At 44.4% G+C, this 19,959-nt stretch overlaps 1 protein-coding gene across 1 annotated transcript in view; it reads left to right on the forward strand.

The window, feature by feature from the left end:
- Positions 1–1,539: 1,539 nt before the first annotated feature.
- flt1 (fms related receptor tyrosine kinase 1) overlaps positions 1,540–19,959 on the forward strand; it is a gene marked incomplete at its 3' end in the record, with an annotated part of 57,788 nt that continues 39,368 nt past the window's right edge. The window contains exons 1-7 of the mRNA XM_080751570.1: positions 1,540–1,667; positions 4,712–4,817; positions 5,636–5,847; positions 7,854–7,978; positions 17,707–17,872; positions 18,396–18,532; positions 19,454–19,628. Of these exons, the coding sequence (XP_080607696.1) occupies positions 1,610–1,667; positions 4,712–4,817; positions 5,636–5,847; positions 7,854–7,978; positions 17,707–17,872; positions 18,396–18,532; positions 19,454–19,628 (979 nt within the window). The 5' untranslated portion in view covers positions 1,540–1,609. The remainder of the gene's footprint in view (positions 1,668–4,711; positions 4,818–5,635; positions 5,848–7,853; positions 7,979–17,706; positions 17,873–18,395; positions 18,533–19,453; positions 19,629–19,959) is intronic.

Raw genomic sequence — 19,959 nt, forward strand, 5'->3', positions numbered from 1 at the left:
AGTTGTGTCATATAGAGACACGCCTTTACATGACACTACTTGGTCAGGTCACCTGACAGGTCTGTATGATGCTAATGTCTGAAGAAGAGCTTGCTGCTCAAACTATCACTTAAGTTGGTGGTAATCCAATAAATGTTCATGGGAGCATTATCCAGTGTGTGCACTCTATTTTTCTTTTTCATGTGTTCTTCTGTGGACCACCTGTGTTCATTGTTGGGATGTGCATGCTTTTGTAAACTTTCTGAATGACTGCAAAGTACCACTGTTTATGAGCCACAGTGAAAGAGCCCTCATCCAATGGGACACTTGAGCAGCCCCTCCCCATGGCATCTGCCTTCAGGCAGCTGATATCACCGCCCAGTGGCCAATCTTTAGCATCACCTCGATCCTCTTTGTCTTGAAGGAGTGATAAAAGCTCCATTCAAATCATCCTTTGGTTTTGAAATACAACTTGTTTGTACATTATTGTTTAAGATAATGAGAGGAATTTGGATTCATATTAAAGACACTATTATCAGTGGCAGCATGTCCCGGTGTTATCAGTGTGTGCATCTCATGTTGAATCTTCACTGAGTCTTCAATGAGATTTGGTTCTTGATATTTTATTTGCCACATTTTTTCATATTTTGATGAGTTCCATGACTTGGATAATGGATTGTGAAAAAGACTATCAATAGTAGACCTATGCATGCCTTCCAGGCTAGACTGAGATCCCTGTGGGCATCTATACATTTGAAATATGATTACATAATAAAAATCATATTTCTCTCTGATATGTCAACCAAAAGCCTAGTGTCCCATTGTCTGACATACATGGACATGATTGTGATTTCAAGAAGGAATACAGAGTTATTAACACTTGTATTCCTTCTTGGAATCACAGTTTATCTGAATCAGCAATGTGAGATATTTTTTACTTTTTTTCATTTAGCTTTGGAATGTGCAGCCTATGTTCCACAAATGTATCCTTCCCCTTTTCTTTGCTTTTTAAATGATAAAAAGGGAATCCCTGCAGCCTACGTGCCACAGCACACATCAGCATCATGTCTAACAAGATTACGCACTGTGCGTCTTTACGCACAGATCTTCCCTCATCATGAATGATAGTGTTTAACGCATAAACGTCTTCCTTGGGCCGAATACGTGGGCTTAATTGTAGGTCAAACAAGGACCCTCAGAGTCAGAAGTCCAAACTGGATTTTTTTTGTATTATTTTTGGCAATCTAGCGAAACTTCATTAACCAACAGTAGGCTACACAGCTGCGGGTCCGCGCCATGGGTGTGGGCGTGTGGCAATGGACGTCACGGTCGGAAGTCCGTTATCCGGTGGCTGACTGTGGGAACCGTATAAATCGGTGCCACTATCGAATTCGGTGGGAAAAAGTTCCACTGGAGTTCATGCTTGTTTAGTGTTCTGTTGATCTCCTGTATAACTCTCCTCAGGAAACCCACCATTCCTCCATTTCCACTCACCTCGCCACTCATGCTGAACTGTACTGGGCCAGGTTTGCTGTAGTCTACTGGGCAGACACGCAGGATTAAACATAAACGTGTTTGTCTTTTTCATCTTTAAAACGTTCTCGGCACACACCAGGAGTCGTGAGGCAACATGAAGTTAATTTTCTTCTGTATAATATTTGGATCGTCGTGTGGGGTGTACGCAAAAGGTGAGTAGCCTAACTTGCAGCTTTTTTTGGCTGATGTAACCGATAGGCCTACAGAACTGTAGCCTATATGTGTAATTAACTGTTTTATGTTATTAATTGATTGAATTGAAATTTAAGTTACAAAGCGAAATAAAACGGACATAGAAAGCACTCCTCAAATTATCTTTACTAGCCTACATAAAATGTGCCATTAAGGTCCAAGGTTTCTTTACGCTCTGATATACATTTGCAACCGCAAGTCTCTGGATTAATTGCTCTAAAAGTTGGAAGTGGAACATAAGGACCAGTCAGCTGTCACTGTCAGACGGTCCCTGGCTCCCTGCCATTCCGCGCTCCTTATTTATAAAAGGGATTTTAGGCCTCCAGTAGACATGCGCTCTCTTGGCACGCCGCACGTTGCATTCATTTTCTGGCCTTTTGAAATGTGGAGATATCTGCATGGTCGTGTGGCGTGCGACTTGTAAACGTCTATTAAAACACTGTGTGTTTTCAGTGAGATAAGCCCTATCCTACGGGACACTGTTTGGATAATATGGACCTCTGCGGCCTGGCTTGGCAAACCACGGCTCTATTCGCGCTTGGAGCGCTTGGTTGATCGACACGCACGCAGGGCGTTGCGTTTCCTGAGCCTGATGAGTTTATGAAATGGAAGTTCTAATAAAATGTCCAAGAGCTCATGTACTGTAAGCTACAGCTCAAGGAAACATTCTATGCTCAGGAACTGAGGCTAATCAGTGCTTGTTGCTAAAACAGAGCCTGGGGTGGAGGTATCTCTGTGAGTGCGCCCAAATAGTCTCATGGGTGTAATTGGTTGGTTAATTTCGGGTGATTGCCATAAAAAAAACTGAAATTATTTTTTCTTACTGCAAAACAGACAGTAGTGTATTTAACTGTATAACATATAGGCCTATAATAGGCCTACATCCTTTAGCTATTATTACTTTTGTATAGGCCATAGCCTCTTGTTTAAGATGGCATATCTGTAGGCCTGGTCACCGTTATTCTTTATTTTTTCTTTTCTTTATATTCTTTTTTATTTATTTTTATTTTTTAACTTTATGACTCCCGGTGTGTGCATGTGCAAAGGTTCCAAAAAGAAGGGAAATAAATACATATTTTGTGAATATAATATAATTTAATTCAATGTACTCTAGGCCTGAATTAATTTAATATAATTTTATTCAGTATGCTACAATTGCCAGAAATGCATGCTGCACAAAAGGTGCTGTTGATGCATGTGCATTATGTTGAGGTTGAGGCCATTATAGCTGATATTCTGTTCCATGTTGCTCTTATAAAGCAGTAGGTCTAATACCTCAGAACGAAATTACAACATGATCACTGATCTCATGCAATTTTAAAATCGTCTCTGTCATCATTGATTGATTGAATATTGATTGATTGAATACTTTATTAGACGTTTGCATGGGAAAGGTACAGGACAGTACATGCAGTTCACTGATACAAGGTAAACTAAAATGATAAAGACCAAAAGAAAGCTTGTTGGCTTGTTTAAATTGGGGTCCCTTTGTAGGCCTACTCAATTCATACAACATTAAATGACAACCAAATAAAACACAGTACTATGCAAAAATAAAACATAAGTCGGGGGAAAAAAAGAAAAAAAGGTATTTACATTAAAAAGGAAAGGATAGGCGTTGTCTTTTTTACCAGTTTCGAGTTGAGAGCTACATTCATGGTCTCTCTTTTTCGCATGTGTTTAAGATGAGGTCATGTAGCCTACGCATCATCTACAGTTTCTCTTTGACAAATCATTTGTCAAAGCAGTAGTCTATCTATTAGTCACTAGTCTATTATTAGTATTTTGATTCCAATGTGTAATATGAACAGGGTTTATAAACACTTCAGACCTTGCACACCGTGTGTGTCGTGTGTGTGTGTGTGTGTGTGTGTGTGTGTGTGTGTGTGTGTGTGTGTGTGCGCGTGCGTGCGCGTGTGCGTGCGTGCGTGCGTGCGTGCGTGTGTGTGGTGCGCGCGCACACGGGTGCAAGAGAGAGAAAGCCATGTCTTTCTGTTTCTGTGTGACTCACCTACTCACACATTGTGTGTGTAAAAACTAAGGAAATAGTTTAGGAAGTGCAAGCAGTGTGAGTATATCTAGGACCTTCTCAATGGGACATCTACTGGGAACAATAATAACGACAATGAATGGCAATAATGGAGCTTGTGCCATAAATTCACCCAGAGAGGCTGGTATTGCGGTGAACTCAGTCAAATGACAGCCAAATGTTTTCACTGTTTACAGTGAAAAAGTGTATCGACGTGCCGAATGTGCTGCATGATTGGAGCTGGTGTGGACATGCATTTGTCCATGATCCTGCACGGAGGAGCTGGACTCAAGAACGGACTCTTCTGAATGATGTTTCCCCCTGTAGTTGGAGGAAGGAAGGGTGGACAGACTGTGGTCTTTATCTCTCATTAATAAGCCTCAGAGATGCAGCGGAGCAATGCTTTCGTTTGATAAACAAAAGGGACACTGCTTACGCATTTCCATAGAGGTTGTCAAGTGGCCCTGGTGGGCTTGAGAAAAGGGGATGTGAAGAGGGAGTCACTGGTATTCTGACCTGGGTGGGGGTGGGGGTGAGGGTGGGAGTGAGGGTGAGGGTGGGGGTGAGGGAACTGTGATGCACCGAAACTGGTCCTGAGACATTGGTTTTGTGTGTTGTCGGACGGCCATATTGTTTGGATTAGTGTGGATCACATTTTGACATCACTTATTAAAGGAAGGTGTACTCTATGTTCCAACTGTAAATATTAATCAGAGGGTGAATTTGTATTCCTTCAAAACATTTTCTGGTGGGTGGGGTGAGATGTAGGCTCTGAGTTGGGAGTATTTTGATATTCTCACAGTCAAATTCAGGTACCTTCTTAGTGTATGACTTTGGCAGTGGATAGCCCATGAGCCTTACTTATTAGTTCAAAGCTCTGATAAATTTTATTGCATGTTATGGCTGTGTTGATACAGTAGGTTGGTAGAACTGTTCCTTCCCTGCCATTCATTCATTCATCCCTTCCATTCCCAGTGTCTACAGAAAAGGAGCCAAAGGGGAAATACAGTGTTCCATCTCTAGACGTGAAGGCTCGGCAGCTTGTCCTGGAGGCCAATCAGACTCTACAACTCAACTGCAGGTGGGTGTCTGGTAGATTGTTTAATTGTTTAGCCCTATTTTCAAAAACACAATCTACAAGCTCACAACACATCAGGCTGCAGCACAATGTGAACTTGTAGATCTGCTATTTTTGAAGAGTTTAGAATTTACACAAAACTCCGCTATAATGCCCCAAGTCAGAGTTAAAGTACAGTACATGTGTGCATTGAATGGATCAATTGATCAATGGATTGATGTATTGATTAAGACAACTGTGGACATTTTAAGGGATAACATGTTAAAATAAATACGTTTTTGCTTTAATAATGAACATAATTAATCCAATATAGGTCTATACTGGTAGATAAATAGACCTTTATTGATCCCGCAAGAGAAATGTTGTTGTCATAGCAACATCGAAGTAAATACAAGACAGATACCAATAAACTATAGATTCTTTGCACTTGACTTTTATTTCCATATTCATCCATTATCGTGTTACATGGAAACCAATACACCTTTAATAAACGTATATTAATTGTTGCATTGATAAACATAATTAATATAACAATGAACTAAGACACTCTGAATAAGAGACTAAACAAATCAGCTTGTGGCACAGTAAATAGTGATGTGTAGGCTACTTTTTTCGCTTATTGGATGTGCCTTCCACATTTTTGAGATTCAATAAACCAACTTTATTTTGTAATAACTAAATGGAAACAACCGTTATCAAGGTTTGCAAGCACCGATGATGCCGCACAAATTAAATGTTTTCTGATTTACCAGTGTAGCATATTAAGCAATCCGACATTTGCGCGCAGACCTTCAGCCCATTACATTCTGTTGACCTTTCAGGGGCCGCTGGGAGCTGGCGTGGGCGTTCCCTGCGGGTCTACCCAGAGATCACCAGAGTGTGGTGGTTGAGGAGTCTCGCTGCGGCAGGACGGGCCAGCAGTACTGCAGCCGCCTGGCTGTCAGCCCGGCCCTCGCACAGCACACCGGCTCGTTCCGCTGCCGCTATCGGCACCGCACTTCCAGGCAAACCTCCGTCTATGTCTTCGTCACAGGTAAGATGCCGCTGCTAGGGGGTATAGAGACCGGCAGTCTGCTGAAAGACTGGTGTAAAAATGTTTTAACAGAATCATCAGGTATTCCCTGAGACGTTATTGGCTATTAAGTATTTCAAGAGGAGAAAAAGATTTCTAAATATAGCTTTCTGTATTATTTATTCTTTTTCCTTTCTCTACCTTCCACAATCTCTCACACTCCTTCCGCCTTTTTCTTGATCTCTCACTCCCTCACCCCCTCTCCCTTACTCCTACTGAATGAATAGCCCCCCTCCAATACTCTCATTGTTTATATCCTCAGGTTAAACAGGATGCCGTGGGTGCTAAATACAGACCAGTGCCAGAGAGCCAATTATATCTAAACACTGTTTGTCCCAACAACACATCCTTCTAGATGACTCTGGCTACGGTTCACCCCCTACACCACGCATCCACTCTTCCACCTCTTTTTTTTTTTTTCTCCAGTCCTGGACTCTCCTCCTTCTCTTCGTCTATATATAAACCCTTTTTACTTTCGTTTACGTGCTACCTCCAGGCCAGGAATAGCCCAGCTGCTGAAAGGCTCAGGCCCGGGCAGAGTTTCCCAGGGCATAAGCCTTATCTGCTCTCTTCAGCCCTGCTCGCAGCATCCTGTGCTGGGGGAGGGATGGGGGGTGCTGTGTCTCCAAGCAGGAGGGGGGATGTCGCTGTCTCTGTACAAGGTGGTGGTAGGGACGTGTGTTGGAGTGGTTTTGATATGTGAGTGTGTGCGTGCCCGCATGTGTGTTTGTTTGTTTGTGTGTGTGTGTGTGTGTGTGTGTGTGTGTGTGTGTGTGTGTGTGTGTGTGTGTGTGTGTGTGTGTGTGTGTGTGTGTGTGTGTGTGAGAGAGAGCTGAGTAGGATGGCATCACAGGGCCATCCAGGGGCAGGGGAGGCATGGTGTCTGCACCATCGTCCCCTCCCTGTCCTCGGGGTGTCACTGTCTGGGCCCGGGCCGGACAGGGCACCGAGCTGGGCCGGTGGCCAGGGTCACAGAGCAGGCTACTGTTTGGCCAACAGGACCCCAGGGAGTCATCAATCGCTCTGGTCGCCACATCCATTAAGCCTCGTATTTGGCTTGCGCTCCCCTCCCTCCCTCCCTCCCTCCCACCCACCCACACCCCCAACCACCAGTCCTCGATATGGAATCAAAGCAAGCAGGAGAAGGAAGCCCTCGGCCCTCACTAGTCCTTGGGGTACTTTTGTTTGAATGTTCAGAGATTTGCTTTCCTTGAATAACACCCTGCGGTAACAAACAATGCAGGGGAGTAACAACCACACCTTTCAATGGCACAGAAATATTACAGTAGCCAAGCTGGGCGGAGAAAACATGGAGAGGCCGTTTGATTGCTCCAAACAATCTGTGTGTTTATTGTTGACTGCAGGCAAGTTATTTGCTGAATGGGTATTCAGTGACTGGGTGTGGGGTTCTGTGTGCACTCTGTGTACAATCTGTGTGTGTGTGTGTGTGTGTGTGTGTGTGTGTGTGTGTGTGTGTGTGTGTGTGTGTGTGTGTGTGTGTGTGTGTGTGTGCGCGCGCACATGCGTGTGTGTGTGTGTGTGTGTGTGTGTGTGTGTGTGTGTGTGTGTGTGTGTGCGTGCGTGTGTGCGTGTGCGTACCCCCACATATATACCCACTCATACAGTACATGTGCTTTTTTATAACCCATGTTCTCTATGTTTTTGACTGTGTGTTTGTAATTGTTGTATTGTAATTTACGGTATGTGTGACATTGTTCTGACATGAAGGGTGCTATTTTTATACTTTTTACCATTATGTGTGCTTATTGACCAAGCACATAAATGTAAACCGTAAACAACCAAATTAGAACAATGAAATACAAAATATTATTCACATTAATTAAGGCCGTTTTGCTTACACGGCGGCCGTCCGGGTATGACATAAGAGTAAAACGGCCGCTGTGTGAATATGGTTAATTATCTGTATTGTAATGTGTGTGTCCCTGACCACAGTGTTTGGGTTTCAGACAGCCGGCGGCCATTTGTAGAAGTGCGGGGTAAGAGCCCAGCTGTGCTGTACATGAAGGAGCGACAGCCTCTACTCATCCCCTGTCGGGCCACGCACCCTAACGTTACAGCCACTCTGGTCAAGGTTAGTGCAAGAATCAACTTTGTGTCTATGTTTGGAGGCTGTTTTATAGTTCCTAAAACAAAAGACTTAAAATAATTAAAAAACTGAATGACGTATTTTCAACCGAAAAAAGACTTGACGCGGCATGTCAACACTCATTTTTATCGTACAATGTGGTTGTCCAGTGAATTATTGGCCTTCACCTGTCATATTCACTTCTCTCTGGGACACTGGGTCTAGTACATCATCCCTTTCAGCACATATTTATGCATGCATGTACGCAATCACACAGACCACAATACTGTCCTTTCTCCCTCTCCAGATCATTCACAACATTGTTCTTATCTTGGCAGCAGCTCTGCTATGGCGTGTGTGTGTGTGTGTGTGTGTGTGTGTGTGTGTGTGTGTGTGTGTGTGTGTGTGTGTGTGTGTGTGTGTGTGTGTGTGTGTGTGTGCGCTCGCGCATGCGGGCGGGCGGGCGGGCGGGCGTGTGTGTGTGCTTGTGCGTGTGTGTGTGCGCGTGTCAGTGTGCGGATATGTGTGAAAGTGTGTGCGGATATGTTTGTGAGTGTTAGTTGCTTGAAGTGATGAGTGAGGGAGAGAGTGGAGACTGTTTTTAAGTGCAACAAAGTGCATTAGAGTGCTTGTTGTCTCCGAACGTGCAGCTCTGTGCATGTGCTCTGTGCATGTGCTCTGTGCATGTGCTCTGTGCATCGTGCGTGTGTGCGTGCGTGCGTGCGTGCGTGCGTGCGTGCGTGTGAGTGAGAGAGAGAGAGAGAATGTCATGTCTGTTTATGTCTTCAAGATGCTCCTTTTCTTTTACGACCAATTTCCGAGTGAGCGGCGCCCACAATGTCCTGTTGGCACTGTTTCTACCCCCGGAGACAGGACGTGAGGTCTGGCCTGCCCCTATAGCCCTGTGGCAGCCCCCTCCCTCGCTCCCCAGTAGAAACCCTGGCTGCCAATGTCCCCTTAATGCCTTCAGCAGCTGGTACGCCTGTTGCAGGAAACAGGGATGGCGTAAGGCTGTAAGCACCATGGCCCTCATTTATCAACGTGGTGCAGATCAAAATTTGGGCGTACACCGAAATGTAGGCAAGTCTCGACATTTATCATTTCAACGTGACTTTGACATTGGCGTAGGGTAGGATCAAAACTCACGTCAGGTTCTGAGGTGGCGTAGGATTCATCTTACACCTCGTATTCCATTGTAGACATGCGGAGCAGCATTGTCTGTCTGACTCATGTATCCACTCCAAAATGTATATTTAACACAATAATAAATAATCCCTGTGAAAATATATAGGCTACACACGCAGATTTTATTTCCAAGTTCAATGACAAGCAATTATAATCTAGTGATATGGAAGCAATCTAACACAAGTGCTTTAACAGTCATTCAGATAAAATTGCCGATCTGGCTCAGAAGAAGCTTATAGGTCAGGATACGACCGCTTATGCGAGACTCGAGCATTTTGATCGAGGAGACGGAAGCGGAGCGGCGCGGCACTGCTTCTTTTCGTGGACCGTGAGTTATCCAACTATTATACAAGTGTGTCCTATATGGAGTTATGTATTAAGGATAAAACCCACCCGACGCTTCAAACCTTCAGATTATGACTGCCTCCTTGTCAGTATCTCTCAGTAACATCGCATGCACGCCACGGCAGCCCGTGGTTTATGGGGAATAGGCTACATGATTTTGCTTTTTTTCTTAATTTTTTAACCACTCAAACGCGCACTGCGCCGTCGCCGATATTGAGTTAAATTAATATATTCCATTCGTGAGTTGTGACAATGACTGGTGTGGTGTCATGGTGTCACTCATGTAGGCTGCAAGCTTACTATACAAAATAAATGGTAATAAGGTTCCACAGTGAACCAAAATGCTGCTGGTCTTGGTGGTGTGTGCGTGCATGCATGCATGCGTGCATGTGTGCGTGGTCTGTGTGGGACTGGACATGGGAGTAAACTCTCTTCTATTGGCTTTCCTTTCGTTGTTAGGTCGTATTCGGGTTGTTCTAGTCGTAAAATCGGGGCGTTTGCAGAATAATTAAGGGCGTGTTATTTAAATTTTAGCCTGCACATTTATCAAGGCTGGGATCAAATGTACGCCAGGTGTGTCTGTTTAGGACGTGTTCGTAAATGTCACGTGAACGTTGCCCTAATCAAAATTTGGGGAAAAAAATACACTGTTTTTTACATTCCATTGATAGATGAGGGCCATGTCTGCCAGTGCAGCTACATTTTTGCCCTGTGCCACGGCACACAAGATTAATCATCATCTATCAATTAGTTTGTCTGATATAAGCAGTGCTGGTCATGAATAAGTATAAATACATTTTACTTTGTTGAATGACCGATTTCCAGTTGAAAGTTAAAACAGCCAGAGGCGTTTGACGGTGTGTATACGTTAGCCCTAAGCTGGCTCTGCTGTGGTACAGACACAGCAGATCAGTATGGTGCCTGAATTGCTGCCTGAGGAAGAAGAGTCAACACTTGCTTCACATTGCACGGTGGTCTGCATGTATAGCCAGCATTGTTGTTTGAAAACGAAGCTTAACAAAATGTTGTAAAGTTTATGATGACTTGGCTCAGCTTTGAAATGATACATGACCTGTTCTGGATGCTGGGGGCGTTATCACATTTCTGTTTGCCACACTGTGGTATTAGCTTTATCCAAACACGGTAAAGTTTTCCCCACAATATCCCTGACAGTGTGAAAAGCTTCACTTTACCTTCATTGAAACGTTTGTGTGGCAAAGACTTCCCCTGCGTGTGACTTCCGGTTTGACGTTGCTTAGTTTGATCCTTAAACATACAAACAAAATTCTTCACAATGGTGTTAGTTATACCAATGCTGGTGTAAGAGACGGCAAAATCGCGCTCTTTCGAACGACCATCATTTCGACCAGAGGTTTAGCGACTCACTCCACGGAGGTTAGGGTTAGGGTGAGGGTTAGAGTCGGGTGTCGAAAAGATGACATGTAGTAACAGCGACACGCTCCCGTAAGAGACTGGCTTAGAAATCAATATTTTCATGGTGGGTGGAGCTCCATAATGATGGCATCATATTGGAGAGCAATTCAAACAGCCCATTCAAGTACACGTTTTTAGACATTATATCCAGACCACAAAAAAGTAAAATTAAGATGTGCTATACAAATATTTCTAATACATAATTGTTGTATTGGATTACACAATGACCTCCCTCGTAATTTTCTTCTTTTTGTTTAACATTTTGGACTATTACCTTTTTGGGAATCTTCCCCCTTTGGTGGGGTTACGTACTGTAGGAAGTACATACATATAACATAACATAACATATGAATAAAATAGGATTAGACATTGATGAATGAATGTTAGGGAAAATCCTCAAGAGCACAAGACATCAGGTCTCACATTCCAGGAAGGAAAAAGAAAGACCCCAAAGCAGTGACCTGGACACGGACACGCACGCACACGCACACGCACACGCACACGCACACACACACACACACACACACACACACACACACACACACACACACATGCATGCTCACACGCTCACACACAAAGAGTACTCCTATTTACAAACAATGTTTATGTCCTACTCCCATATCCTCAAAATCCTGGAGCCACCAAGGTAATTATTCTAAAAATACTCCTTCTCTTCCTTCAACTCCCACCCACCTCCACTGGGCCTGTTTCTGAACCAGGAATCCACTCACTCACACACTCTGGAGTGTTTTTTTCCTGGAAGGATTTTGCACTCGCCTGGATCTCTAATCTGACCCTTCTCGCTAGAGACAATACCCAGGAGAGGCCCTCCTCGCTTGCGTAGGATGCGAAAGTGACCGGGATGTCGAGGAGATCCGGGGGTTGGGGGCAGATGGCGGTGGTGGGGGGGTTGTGACCTGGGGATGGGGGGGGGGGGGGGGGGATGGGGTTTGTCCAGTCAAAGTGTCCGTATCCTGTAGTAACAGGATGTGAGGAGATGGACTGGAGTCACGTTTCTTACATCCTGACTTCCATGGGCACTAATTTTTCTGTATTCAATTGGGTGCTAAAGCCGACACACACTCAGCCGGCGGAGTGTGAGCTGGCCATTGTAATTGGGCACCCACCGTATCCCCGCCTATGCTGACTTCTACCTCCTCCTTAGCGCCTCATCTCCAGTCAGTTCTTCTACCTCCTCCTTAGCGCCTCATCTCCAGTCAGTTCTTCTACCTCCTCCTTAGCGCCTCATCTCCAGTCAGTTCTTCTACCTCCTCCTTAGCGCCTCATCTCCAGTCAGTTCTTCTACCTCCTCCTTAGCGCCTCATCTCCAGTCAGTTCTTCTACCTCCTCCTTAGCGCCTCATCTCCAGTCAGTTCTTCTACCTCCTCCTTAGCGCCTCATCTCCAGTCAGTTCTTCTACCACCTCCTTAGCGCCTCATCTCCAGTCAGTTCTTCTACCACCTCCTTAGCGCCTCATCTCCAGTCAGTTCTTCTACCACCTCCTTAGCGCCTCATCTCCAGTCAGTTCCCAGGTTGGAAAAGAAACCGTGCACCGATGGAGGCCCTCAGTGAGATGGATAAAGAGAGTAGCCTGGAAACCAGACGAATTCTGCCATTGCAAAATAATTACAAATAAATGCCCTCGTCAGATTTGGTCTGGCACCACTCAGTTGTGATTGGGACCAATCAGGGCCCAGTATGCAAATATGGGGCAGGTTTAGGCATTTTTATACACCCATTGAAAATGCAGTTTCCATAGATTCCAGACGCAGTGATATTGGTCTGGCCATGCCAGGCTGAGGCTAGAGTTGCTGTTGCATGCATCTTCAGTGTGAGTGAGTCTCGGCTATAGTCACTGAACTATATAGGCTCATCCTGTGTCAGATATAATAAGAAAAGAATGAAGGGTTCAAACATTTTATCAGTTGTCTTTAGTTTACTCTTTACCACCTCAAGTGAATAGGCTATTATGCACAGCAGCCATTTTGGAGATAGGTTGAGTCTCTTCTCACTTCCTTCACAGGTGTTACCAATAATACTAATGAAGGCTAGGTTCCATTCTGGTCAAACAGAGTCAGGGTACTGATATTTTGCATGTTGGCTCATTGGAAACGCCAGTGGGTCTCAAAGTGTGTTCCAGGGACCCCCATGGTTCCTTGGGGGTTCCAATGGGGGTCCCAAATGTCCACTTTAAAGGGGTGTAAAGGTCTTTGCACACTGCTGCGTTTTTCGGGCCGAATATCGGAGTGAATTTTCGGAGTGCGTGAATAAAAAAAACAACCTCACGTTATGTTATTTCTGACTGTTGCCATAAGCATCATACCGAGCGATCATTCTCCATATTAAATCTGCAATATGTATTTTTTTAACGAATCAATCGTTAACATTAAATACAAACCAAAATGGTCTAAATAGCGTTTAGTTAACTTACATACAGTAAGTACATACAGTAGCCTTGTGTGTCTTGCAAGCCCCTACAGTGGTCATTGCATTTTTTCTAATTTTATTTCTCAAATTATTTGAATTCATGTAAATGTCAATGCTTGTAAGACCCGCAGTTAAAGGACAACTCCGCCCTAAATCACTTCTAGGCTAATTTTTCCCCAATTGATCCAAAATTACTGTCCATGGGGTCTATTAGGCAGAAATGCCCCTGTTGTCCAGTTCCCCTGCAGAACCCAGCAGCCTATAAGCCTATCGCTTTTACTCTATCTGTTGTGGTCAAAAGTATTTTTATTTTTCATGAATGTGTTACTAGTTGTCATTACAAACACATCCATGCCATCATTGTCCCACACAAGCCATCACACTCTGCTTAACAGATGTTATGCTTTTATTTGTTTTGCCAAGTCCCGGAAAAGATGACCTGTGATTGGCCAGTAATGCTCACCCCAAAACATTATTTATGAGATTGTGGTGGCCTGTGTGGGACAACCAAGGCATGGATGTGTTTGTAATGACAACTAATAACACATTCATGAAAAAGAAAATCACTTTTGACCACAACAAATAGTGTAAAAGTGATAGGCTTATAGGCTCCACTCTATGCTACTGGGTTCTGCTGGGGAAACTGGACAACAGGGGCATTTCTGCCTAATAGACCCCATGGACAGTCTTTTGGGATGAATATAAGTAGGAAAATTAGCCTAGAAGTGATTTAGGGCGGAGTTGTCCTTTAAGCATGTGGGCATGTTAATGTGTTTGTTTTTAAGTGATCTTAAGCAACTCTATGGTATCATTCAAGCCATTGATGATATTATTGATGACCACTCTTGAGAAAATTCCTTGCTTGTTGTGATGAGACCTGCACCCCTACTGCTGCCAGAGGTGTGTGTGTGTGTGTGTGTGTGTGTGTGTGTGTGTGTGTGTGTGTGTGTGTGTGTGTGTGTGTGTGTGTGTGTGTGTGTGTGTGTGTGTGTGTGTGTGTATTTGGGGGTCTACCTGTTCCCTGGAGAGTGGGTGGGAGTCTTCCACTGTGTCACAGAAACTCTAGTAAACATTTCCTCGACTCTGTCGCCAAGAAAACAACAGGGTTACACAAGCATCCATGTTTAGGGAGTCCAGCGGAACCCGACAGTACCTTTACAAACAAGTCACTGAGAATGCCTCTGGTCACAGCTAGGACATCTTATGTCAATAGCCGCTTCCCAATTCAGAGTGTGCGCCATTCGTAGTGTAGCCCTAGCTAGGGTAGTGCTAGCAGGGGCGTCACACCAAATTCTGGGCCCTGGGTACAAGGATTCACTGTGGGCCCCCCATGAATGTTAACAATTGAAAAATAGCAGACATACAAGCTCACAGCGCGGCACCGAGTGCCGCGCTGCGAGCTTGTATATCTGCTATTTTTGAAAAATCGTGAAAATGTGTGCAAGAAACCCATGTTTCCATGTCAGTGGTGCTCAAACCTTTTCATGTGAAGGACCCCCAAAATGATATGAATTTGGCCACGGACCCCCATCTCAAAATATTTAGTTCCAGGGACCTCCCCGGAAGCAAACTTTTAGTTACAAATGTTCGCTTAAAAAATACATATTCAAAGATTTGCACACATTTTCACGACTTTTCAAAAATAGCAGATCTACAAGCTCGCAGCGCGGCACTCGGTGCCGCGCTGTGAGCTTGTAGATCTGCTATTTTTCAATAGCTACAGTTACTAGGGCCCCTCCACCTTGGGCCCTGGTAACTCAGTCCAACTTTCCTACCCCTTGTGACGCCCCTGGTGCTAGTGTAGTGCAGATCCCTTGGATTGGGAAGCGGCTGATGTCTCCTGCAGTAGCTGGCTTTTTGTCGCCTTGCAATAATAGAAAGAAATCTAAAAGCAAACCTCTATATACTGCAAATGTTGCCAGTAGAGGGCATTGTGACTTGACACATAAACTGTGTCACTGAGAGAAGACACATTTTCAATCTTAAAAAGAAGAAGAAGAAAAAAAAGAAAAACACTCAATAAAGGTGAAAGTTCTGTTATCAACAGGTTATCCATTAACTGAACCAGGCCAAGGCCCTCTATAGCCTATATGATTTGTGTATACTAATTTGTTTATTGCTACACTGCATTTATCACTGTGGTGTATTTGGCACTGTATTATTATTCATTTTGTTTCTTTTCCTTATTTACTATTTTGCTTCGGCAATTTATTCGTTTAGGCCTTTGATACATGTATGTATAACTTTATTTGGCCATTCGAATTAGAGATTTATTTACTATGGATGTAATGCATATCCCTCACCTGTGAGTGCGCTCCTTCTCAATCCAGTACTTTTCCATATGCACGGTCTGATTGAGTGTCACTCCCCCAGATCGGCCATGGTGCCTTTCGTGTATATTTATTGTCTTCTTGACCATTGCTCGTATAACCCTGAAGAAGGCAGCTTGTCTGTCGAAACGTTGGTTTCTTATTCTGTGTCGTCCTTTAATGAATGTGCATCGGCTAGCTACGAGTGTGCAGCTCTACTCTTTTTTGTTAGTATTTGTCCCGTTGGCCGGCACCTCACAAGGACTGGTGTGCTGTGCACTTTTTTGCTATTAGTATCAACAGGTTATCAACAGCTAATGTAAACATTATTATGATCATGCAGATACTGTAAAGTGACCCCTGTGCCAGTGTCCTTGGCTGTTTCCATCCAGGGGCGTCACACCAAATTCTGGGCCCTGGGTACAAGGATTCACTGTGGGCCCCCCATGAATGTTAACTATTGAAAAATAGCAGATATACAAGCTCACAGCGCGGCACCGAGTGCCGCGCTGCGAGCTTGTAGATCTGCTATTTTTGAAAAATCGTGAAAATGTGTGCCAAGAAACCTATGTTTCCATGTCAGTGATGCTCAAATGTTTTCATGTGAAGGACCCCCCCCCCATCTCAAAATATTTAGTTCCAGGGACCCCCAGAAGCAAAATTTGAGTTACAAATGTTCACTTAAAAAATACATATATTCAAAGATTTGCGCACATTTTCACGACTTTTCAAAAATAGCAGATCTACAAGCTCGCAGCGCGGCACTCGGTGCCGCGCTGTGAGCTTGTATATCTGCTATTTTTCAATAGATAAAGTTACTAGGGCCCCTCCACCTTGGGCCCCGGTAACTCAGTCCCACTTTCCTACCCCTTGTGACGCCCCTGTTTCCATCACACAGCTTGGCTGGGAACGTGGCGTTCATAGCGTGTTCATGTGACCTGGGGCCACTGGTAGCAGACTACTACCAGTGGCCTTGTAGCTACATGAGCCACTTTCCATGTGACATCATCTGAAACAGTCTGTAGTTGGGGGGACTATGATCTCTGATGATTCTGTGAGCTTTGCTGACACAGCGTTCACCTTATAAGTCTTGGATAGAGGGACGATCACCAAGCAGTGATACAACCAGTCAGGTTGCTTTCAGTGGTGCCTCTTTAGGATCTTGGGGCCCATACTGAACTTCAGTCGTCCGAGAAAGTAGAGGCGTTCTTGTGCCCTTATCTCCACCAGTTCAGTGTGTATGTCCCAGGTGAGTTTCTCAGCGATGTGCACTCCCAAGAATTCGCACTCGCTGACCCTCTCCATTGCATCGCTTTTTGAGCGGTGGTAGACCGCTCCATAGCATGGCCGAGTGTGTATCCGTGTATGTATCCGTCCGTGTGTGTATGTAGCCTGAACTACCACTCAGTGACCAGAGAGGGTGTTGTTGAGTCTAGTCTGAGCATCAACTGCAATACTCTCTCTCTCTCTCTCTCTCTCTCTCTCACACACACACACACACACACACACACACACACACACACACACACACACACACACACACACACACACACACACACACACACACACACACACACACACACACACACACAGGGAGGGGAGGGAGGGGTCACACACACACACACACACACACACACACACACACACACACACACACACACACACACACACACACACGCGCACACACACCACGACCACCGCTCAGTTCACACGGGTGTGATTTTTATGTGCTCTCTGCCTGTCTTCCGGTATAGTCCACAATCAGCTCTTTGGTCTTGTTGAGAGAGCCAGGTTGTTCTCCTGGCACTATCCTGTCAGGTTTTTGTCTCACAACATTGTGGTTTGTGGTGGATGGTTGTATTTGACAATGGATCTTTGTCAGTTGTTTTTAATTAACTAATAGCAGCAAGGTTATTCTGAGTTCATAATGCTCCTTACAGTAGATTGTGGTTTTAGGACAATCTCAGACTGTTGTGTTAATGGCTGTGGTGGTTGTGAAGGAATGGCTGTTGACTGTTGCCTTGTTCCCCACAGTACCCTAGCCACAAACTGATCCCAGACCAGCGGAACATTATCTGGAAGAGCAAGCAGGGCTTCACCATCCGCAGTCCTACGTACTTTTATATCGGCCTCTTCTTCTGCGTGACCACTGTTGATGATGTCACACACTCCTCGCACATCTACTTCATCCACCGACCAGGTCAGTGTGCTGTCTGCAGCCATACATGATCCACTCCCAAAGATACACATTCCTTAAGTTCATTAATTGACTGTATATATATTTATATTTCAAATATGTTTTAAGGTATATATTTGAATTTAATTAATGTTTTATGCTGCAATTTTCTTTGTATTAATACTAATAATTTACTCAACAATACAATTTTGACATACAATAATACCAGTAAGACACCCTAATGGCGATAAGTGACCTCGCCCTAAAGGGCATGAGGCGTCCGTGAGGTCAGATGTAGAGGTATTGGCCAGCTCCATATATGGAGATGTCTTGGCCGTATATGGAGCGTGACATGAGGCGTGAGGAACGCACGCATGCACGCACGGACGGACGGACGGACGGACAGACATGATCTGCAGGTTTTCATACTAAATGCGACCTACGTTCGCAAACATAATAATATATGGAGGTATATTATTACTGTCTAGAATTATGCATCTTTTATATTTATATATTTAGATTTTCGTCTCTGTCCCTCCTGTCACAGTGAGCAAAATCATGGATGTGTATCTGAACGCCAGTGAGCCGGTGCAGGCGTTGAAGGGAGAGAGACTGACCCTGAACTGCACCGCTACAGGAGAGCTGAACACCAGAGTCAACATCAGCTGGCACTACCCAGGAATGGTCAGAACCACACTCATATCTTTGGAGCTGTTAGGTCCACCTGTGAAGCACTGTTTGGTTTACATGGTTTAATAACCATTGACAGTGCTCATGTATTTGAAAACCAGTTTGGTTTTGTTTGCCTGGTATAGTGCAGTCTTATGGGAATTCAGCTTTTTGGGAGACTGCAGTGCAACAGAAGTAGAAGGGGGCTTCACAGGTCCAAAATTACCAGTGAAATTAGTTCAGAGCTTGAACCCAATGGACCTGTTAAATTAGCTCAGAGATCCGATTAGGACTAACATTGTTTTGGACCCCAACGCTAATCGAACCAGTGAAATTTGTTCCAAGATCCGATTTGTTCCAAGATATTAAAGAACCCACCCGACTGTTGGGTGGGACCTGACAAATCTAATAATTATAATTGCTTCTAATTTCGGGCTTACTTGATGTGCTGCAGTAATCTGATCCCAGGTCAGCCTAATCATCACGCAGCACTTCATTGCACGGGTCTCCTCGGATCCAAAAGGGTATTACACATTATTAAACAGGTATTATTATTATAATAATAATAAACAGACATGGGCAGTGGGCACTGAGTTAATAGAATCTCAACCCACCCAGTCCAGACCCGATTGACCGTAATAAAACACAGATCCGATCCCGAAAAGGTATTGCGCATTGTCGAGTATTTTTGGTTCAGGTAGACCAGTGAAGACCTCTAAAACAAAGAATAATTCAGTTGTGATTATACCGTAAACTTTGAACATGGTGGCATTGATAAAGGGTAGCCTACTGCCAAACGTCTCCTACAACTGATACGTATATATTTGCTCCAGTTTGGTTATTGAAATGACTGTGATACCACACACAAAGTTAGTGGAAATGCCTTATTACAAATTGTCTCGCGATGTGAAACTTGATCCATCTGTCCACCCTCAGGAAAATGGCACTGGCTCATTTAGCAAGCGGATCCTTGACCTTCGAACCCACATGCTGTTCTACAGTATCCTCACTGTCCCCAAGCTACAGCGTTCAAACAGAGGCCGCTACACTTGTCAAGTCCGCAGTGGCGACAAGATCCGGCGAGATAGCAGTGTCGACGTTGTGGTCTATGGTGAGCATCCTCCTTGGTGACACACCATAAAATGGAATGTGTCGGGCCAAATACATAATTAATCACACCCCATCCATGAGTATACTGACAATGGTCCTTACAGCTGTTGTACATTCCAGTAACAGAGTCTGAATCACTGTCTGTGGCAGACAATAACTGCTGCACCTGTAACCCAAGATGTACAGACAGTATCACATTCCTCTACGACCTTGAGAAATCGTGTCTCATTTCACTAATATAAGCAAAATATGTGCGTGGCTGTGTGTGTGTGTATGTCTGTGTGTGTGTGTATGTCTGTGTGTGTATGTCTGTGTCTGTGTGTGTGTGTGTG

Source organism: Nannobrachium achirus, assembly GCF_963921795.1.
Source record: "Nannobrachium achirus genome assembly, chromosome: 21".
Lineage (NCBI taxonomy): Eukaryota > Metazoa > Chordata > Actinopteri > Myctophiformes > Myctophidae > Nannobrachium > Nannobrachium achirus.